The sequence below is a fragment of the Aquarana catesbeiana genome, linkage group LG03, assembly GCF_042186555.1.
Source record: "Aquarana catesbeiana isolate 2022-GZ linkage group LG03, ASM4218655v1, whole genome shotgun sequence".
Taxonomy (NCBI): Eukaryota; Metazoa; Chordata; class Amphibia; order Anura; family Ranidae; genus Aquarana; species Aquarana catesbeiana.
Window position 1 is genome coordinate 333,056,935 of NC_133326.1, and position 17,070 is coordinate 333,074,004.

At 46.6% G+C, this 17,070-nt stretch overlaps 1 protein-coding gene across 4 annotated transcripts in view; it reads right to left on the reverse strand.

Moving 5' to 3' along the window:
* Positions 1-17,070, reverse strand: part of SIMC1 (SUMO interacting motifs containing 1) — a 138,611-nt gene that overhangs the window by 74,797 nt on the left and 46,744 nt on the right. For all 4 annotated transcript variants that reach the window (XM_073620540.1, XM_073620538.1, XM_073620537.1 and 1 more), the window contains 2 exons: positions 14,717-14,786; positions 7,556-7,692 (listed from right to left, as the gene is read on the reverse strand). In XM_073620540.1, coding sequence (XP_073476641.1) covers positions 7,556-7,692; positions 14,717-14,786 — 207 coding nt within the window. The remainder of the gene's footprint in view (positions 1-7,555; positions 7,693-14,716; positions 14,787-17,070) is intronic.

Sequence of the window (17,070 nt, forward strand, 5' to 3'; positions counted from 1 at the left end):
GACAGGGCCCACAGAGCCTTGGGGCCCCCCAGAAAAGACAGCACCCCAAGAGATATTATCGCCAAGCCCCACCACTACACAGTAAAAGAGGAAGTGATGAGCCAGGCCAGGTCCTCTCACTCAGTGATGTGCATGGGACACCAAATACAGATCTCTCACCCTCCACGATCCAGAGGAGGAGATCATTGAAACCCCTGCTTCTCGCTCTCACCCAAAGAGACGTCAAATACAAGTGGGCCTTCCCGTTCGCGGTTAAATTCTCTGTCAAAGGGGAAACAATACGCTTTCTCCTCCCTCCCAGAAGGAGAAAAAATTCTCTTGCACCTGAAATTCATATCCCAGGAAGCCGAAATGGACACAACCAATGCCGGGATCAACTCCAACAAACGACAGACCCCCACCAGCCCTCAATCTCCCCTGTGGTCAACAGGAAAAGCAAAGAAGGTCAAAGACAACAACCTAACTTGAAGCCAGTGATGATGTGGACTGCATCTCATCTATCCCGGTTGTGAAGCAGGGATCGGTTTGATCATTCCCACGAATGTGGGGGGTCCCTCGTGCCTATTTCCTTAGGCATGCTAGCCAACCGGACACAGTTTCCCGAATTTTCAGAACTTTGTGTGTTCCAGGTTTTATGGTTTTTGTTCAATTTTTTCCTCTTTTTTCCTGGCCCACTGAAATGTATAATAAGCTCCAGGTAGCTGTATCTCTCCAGACAGAGCGACTGTATCCTCACACCTATCCATGGGGGAAATTTAACCCCCATGATTGGGGATTTTCATTTGGTCTCTTCAATAGACGCTTCGCTGTGATAAAGAATGATTAGGGACCTAGGGGGATATTGCACTTGGAGGAGGTTTAGGGCCACTATCCAGTCACACTGTTTAGATAACCTGGTATACACCGGTAAAAGGTCTCTAAATTTTTTTCTTTCTTTTTTTCCCTCAAGGGAACAAGTTTTTTTGTAGGGCGTTCGGTTTCGTGAAGGAACACTTGCGCACCCACCTAACCCTTAGACACCCGTTGGTCTCTAGGGGCTAGGCTGTCTGAGCCCAGATGGGCCAGACATTCTGATTTTTTTTTTTCTGAAGGACATGGGGGGGGTTTCTCCTTCCCTATGTCCTTTCTAGGAGACCTTTTCTTTTCTATCCTGCACTCCCACCCCACCTCCCCAATCACTACAATGTGCCTAACCACATCTTGTGTTTCAGACACCACACACCCCCCCAAGGAAGTACCCGATATCTTCCCAACAAAGAAGGAGGAATCATCATCATGCTGTCGTCCAGGTTCCCACGCATCAACGGGTAAGTGAGGGCTGTAACCGATGCATTTAACTTCAACTGCTCCATGGCTAACGATCCAGTAGCTGAACTCCACATAGCTTCCCATAATGTCCAGGGAATCAATTCCCAGATTAAGAGAAGAAAGGTTCTCGACTATTACAAGCATCTCAAGCTAGACAGTCATGCTGCAAGAAACGCATTTCCCCTCCCGGTATAGCCCTAAGTTTCTCCACCCTCACTTCCCACAGTTTTTCTTAGCGAGCGCTGACAACAAAACCAAGGGAGTTGCAATCATAATATCCAAACACATAAAATTTGTAAAAATCTCTGAATTTGCTGACCCAGAGGGCAGGTTCCTCCTGGTCAAGGGCACAGTGGGAGGCCACCTGTATTCCCTGATCTACTATGCTCCAAATAGAGGACAAGCAAAATTTTTTGACTCCCTAATGCGCATCCTCGCTCAGAAACTGGAGGGAACGGTCATCTTTGGCGGAGATTCGAACGCAGCGTTCGATCAGGGATTAGACAAATCTAAACCCCCGTGGACTCAACTTACGCGCCCCACCAAAGAAAGCCTCAGAATCGCAAAGATAATCCATGCCCACGGCTTAGCTGACACTTGGAGGGAACTTAACCCCAACAAAAGGGACTATACCCGTTACTCTTCCCCTCATAACACATATGCGAAGATTGACCACATACCGACCCCATCCTCCCTACTCCCGTTAATCCACAGAGCACAAATCAGGGAGTCGGCCCTTTCGGACCACTCCATCGTCACCATAACACTCAAAACAGGCACACTGGGTGGATCCAGGGGACATTGGAGACTGAATGAGTCGCTGTTATCTGATCCCATCAGGGTTACAGAACTTGAAAAAGCCCTACAAGAGTATTTTGAATTCAATAAATCAGAGGACACTTCTCCCGAAACGCTATGGGCTGCACATAAAGCTTTTATAAGGGGTAAACTCATCCAGATTGCCACTCAAATCAAACGAGCACAGAAAGCAGATCTAATTCGGTTAGACAGGGAATATACCACACTGAAGGCTTCCCATAAAAAAGACCCTTCCAAGACCCCCATCTCCCTCATTGATAAAGCCAGACTTGATCTCAATCTAGCACTCACATCCAAGGTCGAAAAGGCCGTTCGCTTGAACGGACAGAAATTTTACACACAGGCAGACAAAATAGGCCCCCTCCTAGCGAAAAAGCGGTCTCCCCCCCATCAAGATCCACACTTTACCCAAACTCAGGATAAATGGTCAACCCCCCACGACTAACCCTTCCAAGATACTAGAAGCTTTCCAGGGTTTTTACTCTAAATTATATAGCCAAACAGCTACGCCAACCGCGGACTTAATCCCCAAGTTCCTGGAGGGTATTCCCCTACCCTCCCTAAAAGATGTCCACAAACAAAGGATGGAAACACCCATCACAGAGGAGGAGGTATTGGGGGTCATAAAAGATCTTAGAAGGGGGTCAGCTCCGGGTCCTGATGGTCTCTCTGTAGCATACTATAAATCTTTCGCGACCATTCTAGCACCTCACCTGACCTTTAACTCCAAAACCAATGGAACCCCCCCTAGACATTCACCTCAATACTGCTTTAATCACGGTCATACCCAAACCTGACAAAAACCACGAAGACGTTAGCAACTACAGACTGATCTCACTCAATGACCTAAAAGTACTCACCAAAATAATGGCTAACAGGTTATCATCCTTTATTACTCAATATATACATAAGGACCAGGTAGGATTTATACCCGGGAGACAAGGTCCTGACCAAATTAGGAGGGCAATAGATATCACCTTGATTCTACAAACTGGGAAGGGGGACCGAACCAAATCGAGATTTCTTCCATCATTAGACCTGCAGAAGGCCTTTGACACGGTCTCCTGGCACTACATCTTCACTGTGCTGGAGAGGTGGGGATTCGGCGATCGCTTCCTGGGACTTCTGCATGCTCTCTATTCACAACCAAAGGCCCAAATACGCCTCCAAGGACATTACTCCAAACCAATAGACATTTTGCGTGGCACCAGGCAAGGGTGCCCTTTATCTCCCCTTATATTCGCTATAGCCATAGAAACCTTAGCAATCGCAGTTCGACAAAACCCTGATATCAAAGGGGTGACCTGTGGAGACCAGACGCACAAATGTGGGCTATTTGCCGATGACATCCTCCTTTTCCTGACATCCCCCCTCACTACACTCCAATCTCTGCCTAGTGTTAAGGAACTTCGCCAAAATCTCTGGACTTGAAGTTAATTCCTCTAAATCCCAAGCTCTTAATGTCTCCTTACCACTTCAAACAGTTGCCTCTCTAAAACAGTCCTTCCAATTCAAATGGAGCGACACCTCCATTAGCTACCTAGGTATCACACTGACAGCCAAAACAGAAACTCTATGCACAAAATTATCCTTCACTCTTCAGGAAACTGGAGGCAGACCTTAATCTGTGGTCAAAACACAAGCTATCCTGGCTGGGTAGGATCAATTCCATTAAGATGACCTTACTTCCCAGGCTACTCTACTTCTTTCGCTCCCTCCCTATACCAATCAGGAAAGATCACCTACGAGCATTACAGAGTAAAATACTCCAATTTATATGGGGTAAGAAAGGATATCGTATTCCTCAGACCACCCTATTCATTCACAGACGCAAGGGAGGGCTAGGTCTCCCAAATTTACATAAATATTAGTTGGCAGCTAGATTAGCCCAATTGTCCACAATTTACTCACGCTATGAAAAACCAGATTGGGTGACTATTGAACGACAGGCTATCCCCAACCATACGCTAGATTACATACTTTGGTGCCCGACTAAATCTAGACCGCCCATCCTTTCACCCACTTTATCCCACTCCTGCGCCCTTTGGGACTCCCTCCGGCAATCCACAGCTCTGGTCTCCATGGGACGACCTCTAGCTCACCTATTCCACAACCCTGACTTTCCACCTGGACTCGACATCTCAGCATTCAAATGGTGGCTGGACAAAGGGCTATACTGGATAGGGCACTTCACCCCCAATGGACCACTCACCCTCAAATTATGTATCAAACACCTGGACCTCCCCGAATCGGAACGATTCCGCTTTTACCAAATTGCTAATTTTCTCCACACTATTTGGAAGGAGAAACCGCTTCCCCCTAAATTTACTGTATACGAACAGTGGTGCGGACAAGCCATGGAGCAGAGGGGGGTATATCGGTGATATATTCAGCCCTCACTTGCCCTACTGACAAAACCACATATATGAAGGCTTGGGAGGCTGACTTCCAATGCTGCAGGGACATGGAGACTTGGCAAGCAGCACTAACTAAATCCTTTAAGGGGATCCAGAACATCTCCTTAATGGAGGCAAGCATCAAACTGATAACCAGATGGTACCTGACCCCTACCAGGTTAGCAGCAATTTATCCCTCAGCAAACCCCTTATGCTTCAGAGGATGCCAACACCTGGGCACAATGGCCCACATTTGGTGGGAATGCCCCAAAATTCGCACTTCGGAGAAAAGTCTTCTCAATGATTTACAAAGTGACAGCTTGCCAGGTCCCTAGGTCCCCAGAGGTGGCAATTCTCAATGCAAGCCTATCTGGAATTTCTAAGGCTACCCAAACATTGATCAACTTTATATTACTGGGTACTAAAATCTCCTTTGCCAAAGCCTGGAAACAGCCGAGGCCCTCGTTTAACGCAGTAAAAAGGAAGGTTTTGTGGATTATGGCCCAAGAAAAACTTTCCAGCATTCTGACAAACACCTCCACGAAATTCCAAACAATATGGGAACCTTGGGCCCAATATATGGGAACTTCCCTCATACCGGGTGTTCAGGGGCGCAACAACTCCTAACCCACTCCTAGACAAACTCATCCTACAGTTCTACTAGAGGCACACAGATAAACTCCTCCCTCCTCATCCACCCTGAGGACCCCCTTTACCTTCCTTCCCGCCTCACTCTTTTTTCCCCTCTCTTTCATATCTTCTTTCTGTCTACTACCTCTCATCAAATAGCTAATTGGTGATAAATCAATATGAAGCTACCATACGGTAGCCTCCCTCGCTTACGGGGATTCACAACCTCCTCAATACTCCTGTTGGCTCAGCCCAAGTGGGCAGAGGAGAAGTAGGGAAATTTCCCCGCCCGGCACAGTTAGATCCCGTCAGGGGTGCCGGGGATGGGGAAAGGACCCGTGATGTTTTAGGGGCAAGACATGGAGACTGAGTATTTAGTGTTTGGGTATTGATAGTTATCAGGTTGACCCCCCCCCCCAATAGCCATTAAGGTTGAGACATCGTATGTTATATGCTTTAAAATGTAACCTTTATGTCTCGTGTTCAAGGAGGCATTCCCTCCTGTGCATTTTTAATGTGTCAATGCATAATCTGTATGACTTAATTGAAAATAAAAACCTATTGAAAGTAAAGAGTATGCAAGATCTTGTCCCCGTATGAGTGAACTCACCTGGCCTGAGGAAACCAGATACATGACCCCTGCTAGATCCAGTCTCTTAAATGATGCAGGGATCACATGGGGTGACGATAGAAAGGCAGGGGGAACATGTCATTTCACATGCCTGAGCAGCCCTTCAGGACCTTTTCACATGGGGCTGATCAGATACCGCGCTGAACGGAGCACAGCAGACAACACACCTATGTCCGATCAGTTTCTGCAGTGCAGATATGGACAGAGCCTGGTCTGCTCTAGGGATGTCCAGGAGTAAAAAAGACTCTGCTGTTCATTTACACCCCATTAGCTCCCTCTCAATTCAGGCAGATCGATGTATTTATTTTTTTTTTATTTAGCAGATCTGACTGGACCCGGAGGTAGGCAGGTGTAAACAGACACAAGTCAGTTTAGACCGACCTGTCCATAGGAATGCATTCAGAGCCGAGAGCAGTGACTGCTCTGCCTTTCCAGCGCTCACTGAAGCACCGAGCTGTGGAGAGGGTGGGAGCAGCTTGATCATTAGGCATCTGAGTGGTACCCGACATTGTCAGTTTTCCTTCACACTGAAGGCAGGATTGAAATTGTGCGTGTTCAGCTGAACTTGCACGATTTCAAACCCGCATTTCATTGTGCGTTCAGGGGTGATTCGAAAAAGACATCTGTATGGGTTCATGCACAGCTGAATATTGAATTGAATTAGCTCTGATAACCCGATGATCACTTATAGCAGAAGTTTTCAGCAGACTCTGAACAAAATAGCTCTGATAAGCCGATGATCAGAAAATTAGCTCTGATAAGCCGTAGTCAAAATAGCTCTGATAAGCCGATGGTCAGTGAAAATTGCTTTTATTGTGGGCTGCAGACTGACTGAAGGAAGGATTGTTTAACCCTTTCGCTGCCAGCTCCGTACAGACTTACAGCACTGCTTCATGCTGGCCAGGTCCATACTCCGTATGGGTGTGACATACCTTCTGCTAGAAGCTCATAATCACTCCAGTGACCATGAACTTATAGCAGAAGTTTTCAGCAGACTCTGAACAAAATAGCTCTGATAAGCCGATGATCAGAGCTATTCACCTAAAATGCCTCCCCCTGCTTCGCTGCCTCCCCCTCCCCTCACTATGCTGCCTCTCGCCCCTCCACATCCCCTGCTGCACTGCCCCATTAAAATGCTTACACCACCACACTGCTTGCCCTCCCCCCCGCATTGATTCTTACCCCATCAACTGGCCCGCCCTCTCCAGCAGCTCCAGTCCCCTGTGCCCCTGATTCACTTGCCAGCGGCCCCCCCCCCCCCCAGCACTTGCACGGGAGCCACAGTGTAAAAAGGCTCAAATAATCCCCTGATGCTAGGTGCGCTCCTCCACCCACTGATCCCCAGCCCCCCCCCACCCTGCATGTCTCCTGGCTGGCTTTCCCTCCATCTCCTCCCACCGGCTGCAGCTGCTGCCTGGCTACTTGTTAAAAATGGGGAAAAAAAAAAAAAAAAAAAATAAGGGTAGATTTAGGCTTGCATCTAAATCTCCCTGGTGTCTGAAGCCTGGTCTGCATTTGGATTACGCTCCAGAGGCTGACAGATATTAACCCCATTTTTGCTGACAAATGTTGCAATGTGTATTGCATGCGGTTGCAGGGCACATGCGGCACTTCCCTTTTGACTTGAATGTAGCATTTGGTATCACAAGTCGAGCCAACAACATTGTGGCCGCAGCATGTAAACACCCCCGTACATTGCCTATTGCACCTTAAGGGGGACAGTTGGCAGGTGTCAAACGCAGCTTAACCACTTCTTGTTGGAAACACTCACTTGATATTGGCCTTGTCACAAGACAGCATGGCTTTACATAAGCTTTTCTGAAAGCTTCTTCGATGCAGGTGGATTTGATAGTCATCATCCAGTGTCTGTACTACATAGTGGAGGAAAAGGTAGCAAGTATGTGCTTCCTAAGAAAAGAAAAAAAAAAAAAAAACACCCTCAGGCTAGACAGCTATCCAGGTTAAAAACAGATTTCTTACAAGTTCCTTTACTAACCACATATCACACACAAACGCATGATCCACAATAAGAGGACAGAAGCAGCTGGAAACCCCAATAAAATGCATGAACCAACGGCCACCAACAAGAACATCCTGGGGTCCTTGATTCCTGAAAATTGAGTTACCAGGTAACTAGCTTGGTTTTTCCAAATCATCCAGAATAATGGATAATGCACATTCCTGCTTGACTCATAGCAGGAGCAACAAATCACACATGGCCAAACTCAACTTCCACAACATGCATTCCTAAAATTAGATTGCTCTCCTTTTCCCTCTGGCAGCAAGATACCACATACAGAAATGTGTTCATACCTTTATACCAAGGCAAACCTAGAAAGGTTGTGCAGGAAAACATGTATATCCTGTACTTGGGTTACACTGCAGGGGTAAACAGCACAGGTAGTACTTGGTCTATCCCCCCCCCCCCCCCCCCATCTACACATCCCTGAACAAATGTAGGATACCACCCACTACTCACACAAAAGCATTTTTTTTACACCAAGGCCGCATTTATACCTGGAGCATTCCAGTAACGCGAGCATAAACACAAGTTTCTTCCCACGTTTTTGGAAATGCAGTCGCGGTGCCATTATTTCTCAATGGCACCCCAGACCCATAGCAGTCCTGCCACCCGAAATGCACAAGACGCATAACATGTTTCGCTCAGTGCTGGGAGAAAAAAAAAAAAAAAAAAAAAAAGTGAGGCTACAGCACTGTATTCCAAGTGCGAGAGGAAGCCTCCCTGTCGCACACCTAGACCAAAAAAAAGTGTCAGACGGAACATTGCTCAGCCATTCATAGAAAGCATTATATTTGATCAATGAACACAAAGCTTCATCTGATTGATTGAATCAGCCCATCTCTGACTGTCAATCAGCGGATGTTTCAGAATTATGAATGGCTGAGCGCCACTCGAACCAACGCTATTTTGTTCCAAGACAAAAGTCTCATCTCACACCTGAAAAAGTGCTGCATACTGTATGTAGCCTAAGCTGCATGCAGTTCATACAGCACATCCAGCGGCCACATGCTTTAAAGCCAGAGACTGCAATGCAGGGTGGAATAGGGAGCTTTGGGCTAATAAGTCTGGTCTGTTAGCCAAGATACCAAAGCTTGTCCATTAGAAGTCTGTACCACTTTGGTTCAATGAGCATCATTGGAACATCTTATCTTGCACAGCAGTCAAGGGAGGATAATCATCGAAGAGAAGGCATAAACTAAGGCTGCTTTCAGACTGGTGCGGGCGGGTGTTGACGGTAAAACGCCGCTAGTTTTAGCAGCGTTATTTGGCCACCAACAGGGTGCTTTTAACCCCCACTGGCTGCCGATGAAGGGGTTAAATGCCCCGTGTAGTGCCACTGCCGAAGAGCTTTGCAGGCACTTCAACAGCAGTGCCCATTCATTTTAATTAGCAGAAGCGTTGAATACACGGCTCCAAAAGATGCTGCTTGCAGGACTTTTTTTTTTTAACGTCCTGCCAGTGCATCGCCTCAGTGTGAAACCACTCGGGCTCTCACACCGAGACTGCAGGGGAGGTATTTTTCAGGCGCCATTTTTAGCCCAAAAGCATCAGAAAAACATCCCAGTGTGAAAGGGGTCTAAATAGAATTGAACCCATGGAACCAGCTGAGCATCTTCTGTGAAAGCTAGAGGATCCCTGATCTTTGCCACAATTTGTTCAGGTTGTTGAACCTGGAGGCCGGATGTCCATGTCTGGTTTTCCCCAACATTGTGAGATTTTGAAAGATTTCTGGGTTCAGAGACATCCAAGAGAACTGAATGCAAGTTTCCACCCAGGAAAGTATCAAAATTGTATTGTTCTGACTGCATCCTGGTTAGGTTGAACCTGAAGGAGGGAGCTTCAGCGTTGTAAAACTAATTTTATGGCTCTCAGTTACAGAATGTTGATAGGAAGTTTGACTCCTGTGGAGACCTGGCTCCTCCCCAAAACGGACTCCTGGATTAAAGAAAAAAAATAAAATAAAGTGGATTTGTAGTTTTGAGTACTACCCAGCCCAAAAGGGTTCAATCTGGACTTGAAATTTCATTGTTTATAGTGGTGTCTACTCGAATATTTTAGCTCCCAACTCCCTCTTCCCCGGTGCTCCCCTCCTTCCCCACACAGTATCAAAATAATTTACAGTGAGGAGGCTGGGCAGCACAGGTGTGTACTAAGTATTCGGTTGCGCTAAGTATATGGTAGCAGAATGGAATGGGGGCACGAGCCAGGTTGAAACTTTTTTTGTACAAAGAAATCCAGCTGTTAACTGTAGTTATTCAATGAGAAATGCTGGGGTCCAATGCAACCATGCCCATAGCTTTGCCAGAATTGCTGAGGTCAATGGACCTAGGATTCTCAAGATTTCTCATAAAGCAAATCATGAAGAGGAGTGCAGGGTTATGACTACTTGATTGTTTCTTCTAGAAGAAAATTCTGAAGCCATTGTGAAGACTATGGAATCCACTATATACCCCAAAAACGTTGATCTTTGGAAAGGTTGTAGATTAGCTAAACCAATTCTTTTAGAATACTTCTAATATCTCACAAGAGTACACCCCTGACATTTACATTTTTTGTAACCATTTTATTATACATCTTTTCATGTGACAACACTGAAGAAATTACACTTTGCTACAAGTAGTGAGTGTACAGCTTGTATAAAACACACCCTTACACCCTTAAGTGAAAATGTCCAAATTGGGCCCAAAGTGTCAATATTTTGTGTGGCCACCATTTTCCAGCACTGCCTTAACCCTCTTGGGCATGGAGTTCACCAGCAGCTTCACGGGTTGCCACTGTAGTCATCTTCCACTCCATGAAGCTGGTGGATGTTAGAGACCTTGCGCTCCTCCACCTTCAGTTTAAGGATGCCCCACAGATGCTCAATAGGGTTTAGGTCTGGAGACATGCTTGGCCAGTCCATCACCTTTTTCTTCAGCTTCTTTAGCAAGGCAGTGGTCGTCTTGGAGGTGTTTGGGGTCATTATGTTGGAATACTGCCCCCTGCGGCCCAGTCTCCCAAGGGAGGGGGATCATGCTCTGCTTCCGTATGTCACAGTACATGTTGGCATTCATGGTTTAGGCAATGAACTGTAGCTCCCCAGTGTCAGCAGCACTCATGCAGCCCCAGACCATGACACTCCCACCACCATGCTCAATTGTAGGCAAGACACTTGGCTGCCGCCACACATGCTTTACACCATGTGAACCAAATAAGTTTCTTGGTCTCATCAGACCACAGGACATGGTTCCTGTATTCCATGTCTTTAGTCTGCTTGTCTTCAGCAAACTGTTTGCAGGCTTTGTGCATCATCTTAAGATGCTTCCTTCTGGGATGGCAGCCATGCAGACCAATTTGATGATTGGCAAGACCCTGAAACGGAGCTGCAGCATGGTGGCCAAGACCATACAGCGATTTTAACAGGACAGGTTCCACTCAGAACAGGCCTCACCATGGTTGACCAAAGAAATTGCGTGCACGTGCTCAGCGTCATATCCAGAGGTTGTCTTTAGGGAAATAGACGTATGGCTTATGGTCTGAGCACCGACAGGCTGACACACACACCTCTTCAACCTCTGCAGCAATGCTGGCAGCGCTCATACATCTATTTCCCCAAAGACAACCTCTGGATATGACACTGAGCACGTGCACTCAACTTCTTTGGTCGACCATGGTGAGGCCTGTTCTGAGTGGAACCTGTCCTGTTAAAATCGCTGTATGGTCTTGGCCACCATGCTGCAGCTCAGTTTCAGTGTCTTGCCAATCTCCTTATAGCCTAGGCCGGCCATCTTTATGTAGAGCAACAACTTTTTCAGATCCTCAGAGTTTTGCCATGAGGTTGAACTACCAGTAACCAGTAGCCCAACACCAAAATTTAACACCTGAGACCTTGTAACACTAATGAGCCACAACACCAGGGAGGGAAAATGGCTAATTGGGCTCAATTTGGACATTTTTACTTAGGGGTGTACTCACTTTTGTTGACAGTGGTTTAGACATTAATGGCTGTGCGAGTTATTTTGAGGGGACAGCAAATTTACACTGTTATACAAGCCACACACACACACTATTCATTGTAGCAAAGTGTAATTTCTACAATGTCACATGAAAAGATAATATACTTACAAAAATATGGAGGGGTGTACTCACTTTTGTGAGATAATGTATGTCAGTTTGCAAATTTAGCAGTGATGGTGTAAAACACTCTACAAAAGAAAAAAGTGGGCTGTCCAAATACTGAATTGCTTTAATTCCCTTGCATCTCAGAGTCAACAGTGCTTCCACCAATGCTATTATGTACTGTATGGGCAGAACACAGACTAAAAGGGAGAAGTGGTAAACCAAGCAACTATCCCCTTTGGCCCCTTGACCAGAACTAATGTGGCTGTTGTCCCTCATGTCCTTTTTGACAGAAGTTGATCATGCTGGAAAACTTGTTAATCAGCAGCTGCAGATCAGTGTATTCTGACAGCAGCAGGTCCCGCTGTCAGAATGCAATGTCTCAGCAGGGGAGAGGGTTCCTTTATCCACATGGATGGAGGAATCCTTATTCAGCCTGCTGGACACTGCTTTAGAAAGTAACAGAAGAGATTCAAAAATTGAGGTCTTTGACAGAAGGTGGGATCTGCACTGATCAAGAAAGGCCCTGGGCAAAAACCCTGACAGCAAGCGGTGTCCAGAAAAGAGAAAAATGATCTTAGAAACTTGACAGGGAATTGTCTAACTTTCGGCAATTGTGTCACAATTTTGCATCTTCCTCTGTAAAAGGGGAATCTTCACTCTACACAGGAACAGATCGGCCCACTCATAAGCAATTTTTTTTTTTTTTGAACTTTAAACAAAAAACTAAGGAAAAGCAACTTTTTGGTCTGTAAGCCTTTGTACATTATAGAAAGCCAGGTCTGTTCCTCTTCAAAGCCTGGCATGCCATGGAGGCCTTTTCAAAGCTCCTGCAGGTCTTCAGTTGGCAACTTGCCATTTACTTTTTGACAGCCCAGTATTGCCATTGAGAACTCCTCAGGAGCTTTGGCCTGCAACATAGCAAAAAGGCCCTAGTAAGTAGATAGTTTGAAATGCTTGCACCTCATGCAAAAGATAAAAAGGTCAACTGCTACCATATCAAGTGCAACCCAATGCTACAGTACACATTTGTTGCTAAACAACTTGTGGGGGCACAATAGGAAGGCGATAGCAGTAGCTAGAATCTACTTTTAAGTCACTGGTGCTTGCGTCTAAGCCTGCTACAGCAACCAAATAGTGGAATCTGCCTCATGTGGGTGCACCACATGGATTGCAGATGAAAAATGCCTGCATTCTGGCTCTGCTCATTGCTCTGTCTCCCTCCCACAGGTGTCCCCTCTAAGGTGTCTGGATTCTGAAAACCTGGGGCCCTGCCACATGGATTTGTGCAGGATGCCATCTGCCCAAAGGAGAAAAGAACTTCCAGTTCATTGACTATGCTGGACATAAGCAATTCAAAAGCCATCCCCCTTCAGGACGAACATGCCTGCCATTCAGTCTGGGGAATGCCTATGGAAAGGTCACCATGGCGCAGGAGAGAGTCAACCTGAATGACACTGCCCTCTCCAATGTGACTTCACAGAATCCCAAAGTAGCAGTCTCCATAAATCTAATTGGCCATCTTTTGTCAAATTTGTTTATTATATTTTAACAATTAGTATAAATAAATTACATATGGTGGCAGCAAAAGACAAAAGATCACATATATGGTAATATGGAGATAGTTGGCCATCTCAGTATTCTTTTTTTTGAAAGAGGACACCATCTGGCTGGGAGCAGAAAAACCTACAGGGAGAGGTTCATCAACAGAAGAGGAATTCACATAGGGAACACATCCTAGTGACTAAATTACATCCCTTATGCCAATTTTTCTGTTTGATTTTGGCTGCACTTACGCTTTAATGTCTGATAAGGAATATGCAGCTTGTGAAAAATCTAAGTGTACAAATGTTTTAAGGTTAATCTGAAGCATATATAGACCAAAGGTGCCCAACCCCCAAGGCCAGTGCCGGTGTTCTGCCGAGAAAGTTCCGCTCGGCGGATTAGTTCCCCCCTCTACTGCGCATGCGCAGTAGAAGGCGGCGGAAATAGCCGAAGCGGAACAGCTGAAAATCAGCTGTACACGGCGCCTATAAGAGGGACCCTCGCGGGCTCGCTTCGCTCGCCACGCTTTGGGCACGGCCTCGCTGCGCTCGGCACTTTTAGATTCCCCCTCTAGGTCCACTTGGATAGTGGGGAAAGAACCTGGACCCAGAGCGCAGGCGCCGTGTACAGCTGATTGAAGCGTTTGAGCTTCGGCTATCTCCGGCGGCCGACAGTAGTACGTACTGCGCAGGCGCCGCGCCTGCGCAGTACAGGGGGGGGGAACCTATCCGCCGAAGGAACTTATTCGGCAAGACACCGGTCTGCAGCCTGTTGATGACCAGGGCCACACAGCGGGAGGTGAGTGGTGATGCAGTCACCGCTCACCACCTGCTGTGTGGCCATGCCCGTGTCCTCTCCCGGCTCCTCCACGCACCAAACGATGTCCTCCTAGTAGCAGGGCAGGGGGTGAGAGGAGAGCTCCTCCTACCCGGCTCATAGGATTACATCGATGGGCGGGAGGGGGAGCCGGTAGAGGACACAGACTGAGCACAGCCTCTGACCTGCTAAAGGTAGGAGTTCTAAGCAGGAGGAGGAAGAGATTAGAATGGAGAGAGAGAGGGAAGGAGGAGCAGACTGCAGGGGCACTGAGGGAGGAGGCTGTGATTGTTAGGGGCACTTTAATATAAAAGGGGGACTGTGCTGTGAAGGGGGCTGAGGACAGACTGAATATCCTATCCCATCCCCACAAACACGTCCCTGGGAAAATTGGCTGCCATGAAAACGGTCCCTGGTGTCGAAAAGGTCGGGGACCACTGATAGGCATACCTTTCTTTCCATCACCCCAGAGAGTAGACTCCAGTTCCAGGCCACTGTATTCACAGAAGCTGGATGCAGCCTGAAAGAGAAAAAAAAAAAAAAAAATCAGTTAGTGTAGAACACAAGATATAATGCCTAGTGTGGGAACATCTCAGTGGTCGGGAAACTACTGTATATACAGTGGGTATAGAAAAGAATCCCCCCTTTAAAATCATTTTGTTGCAGCCTGAAAAATTGTTTTATCCAGCTGGGTTTACTAGTGCAACTTAAAGAAAAAAAAAGAAAAAACAGAAAAACACCAAGTTGGAAAAACCTTACCTTATGTCAGTATCTTGTTGAACAAGCTTTTACTTTAATTACAGCCTTTAGTCTTAAGATATGTCTACTAACTTTGTAGATCTAGACTTTGCAATATTTGCAGCACTGCTCCAGTTCAGTTAAACGTGATGGTGACAGTTCGTGGACTGCCAGTCTTCAATTCAATCCACAGATTTTCAATGAGGTTTAAGTCTGGGCTCTGACCAGGCCATGCAAGGACACTTTTCTCCTTCAAACACTGATCATTTTTGCTGTGTGCTATGGGTCATTGTCATGTTGGAAGGTAAACCTTCCCAATAACCGACTTTCTGGCAGAATTTCTTCAAGAAGTTGATCGAGTTTTGCCCCATCTGTTTTTCCTTCTATCCCAACAAGTGCATCAGTCCCTGCTGCAGAGAAACACTCCCATAACAAGAATTTACCACCTCCATATTTTACTGTAGGAATGGTGTTATTTGGATGGTGAACTGAATTGGATTTCTGAGAGACATATCGATTGGTGCTGAAATCATATAATTACATTTTATTCCCATCTGACCATAACACCTTTTCCCATGTAGCCTTACAATCTTTAGGCTGCGTCGTGACTGCATGTGGCCTTTCTTGGAGTGGCTTTTCTTGCAACCCTCCCATACAAGCCACATTAGTGGAGAACGTGATATTGTTGCCATAGGCACACAATGACCACTCTGTCAAATTCCTGCAACTGCTTTAGAGTTGATGTAGGCCTCTTGGTAGCCTCTGAAAGGTTTCCTTACAGCTCCTTAATCCAGTTTGGAGAGACAGCCTGATCCAGGGAGGGTCTGTGTTATACCAAATACCCTCCACTTTGCGGCTAGGCATGAATAAGGCCTTGAATTTTTTGTTTTATACAGCTGACTTGTGGCACAACTTTATCCCAGAGATCTTTTGACACTGCCTTATCCATAGTGGATGGTTTACTTCTGATGCACTACCAGGGTCTGAAATGTGCCAGAAAAGCTCTTTTCATGCTGAGCTAATCAAATCAACCACAGCTGATCACATTTAAAAGTCAATGGCTTTGTGTGTGCCATTGAGAAGGCGATTAGCTACAGCTGATTGGGTTTTAAAGTCATTTTTAGACTGGGTTCACACTAGTGCGTCAAACACTCCGACATTGGGAGCTCATGTCGCATGATGTGTGAAAATCAATGTTTCCCTATGGGAGCCGTCCTAACTGGTCCGACACAAGTCGGTCCAACTTTGAAAATGCTCCCTGTACTACTCTGTTCCAACTTTGATCCTACTTCAGCCCATTGACTATCATTGAAGTCGGATCAAAGTCAGATCGCCGTCTTGCATGATCTGACTTTGGCATGCGACTTGTGCTCAGATGATCGAGAGGGAACTCTGCGCCAAAATTTTGAAAAGAAACCGGCATGGGTTCCGCCGAAAAACGGCGCAGGGGTCCCCCCCAAATCCAGAGCCTTATCCGAGCACGCAGCCCTGTCGGTCAGAAAAAGGGGTGGGGACAAGCAAGCGCCCCCCCCCCCCCCCTGAACCGTACGAGGCTGCATGCCCTCAATGTGGGTGGGTGCTATGGGGCAGGGGGCGCCTTGCAGCCCCCCCACCCCAAAGCACCTTGTCCCCAAGTTGATGAAGACAAGGGCCTCTTTCTGACAACCCTGGCCGTTGGTTGTCAGGGTCCACGGGTGGGGGGGGGGCTTATCAGAATCCGGGAGCCCCCTTTAATAAGGGGGCCCACAGATCCCAGCCCCCCACCCTATGCGAATGAGTATGGGGTACCCCTATCCATTCACCTGGGAAAACAAAACAAAAAAAAGTTTAAAGTAATTAGGCAGCTCCAGGGGTCTTTTTCCTCCTCCCACTTGCTGATGTATGGCAGCTTTCCCATCCCAGTTCCCTCTATTAGGATTTTATATAATACTGATATCCCCCTCCTTTTTTTCTACCTCCATACATAGTTTCTCCATCGGTAGCAGTTTATCTTCTGACCTCACTGGTTGAGGGAGGGAATCAAAAAAAATGTTTTAGATGGGAAAAACTCCAATCACCATTATATT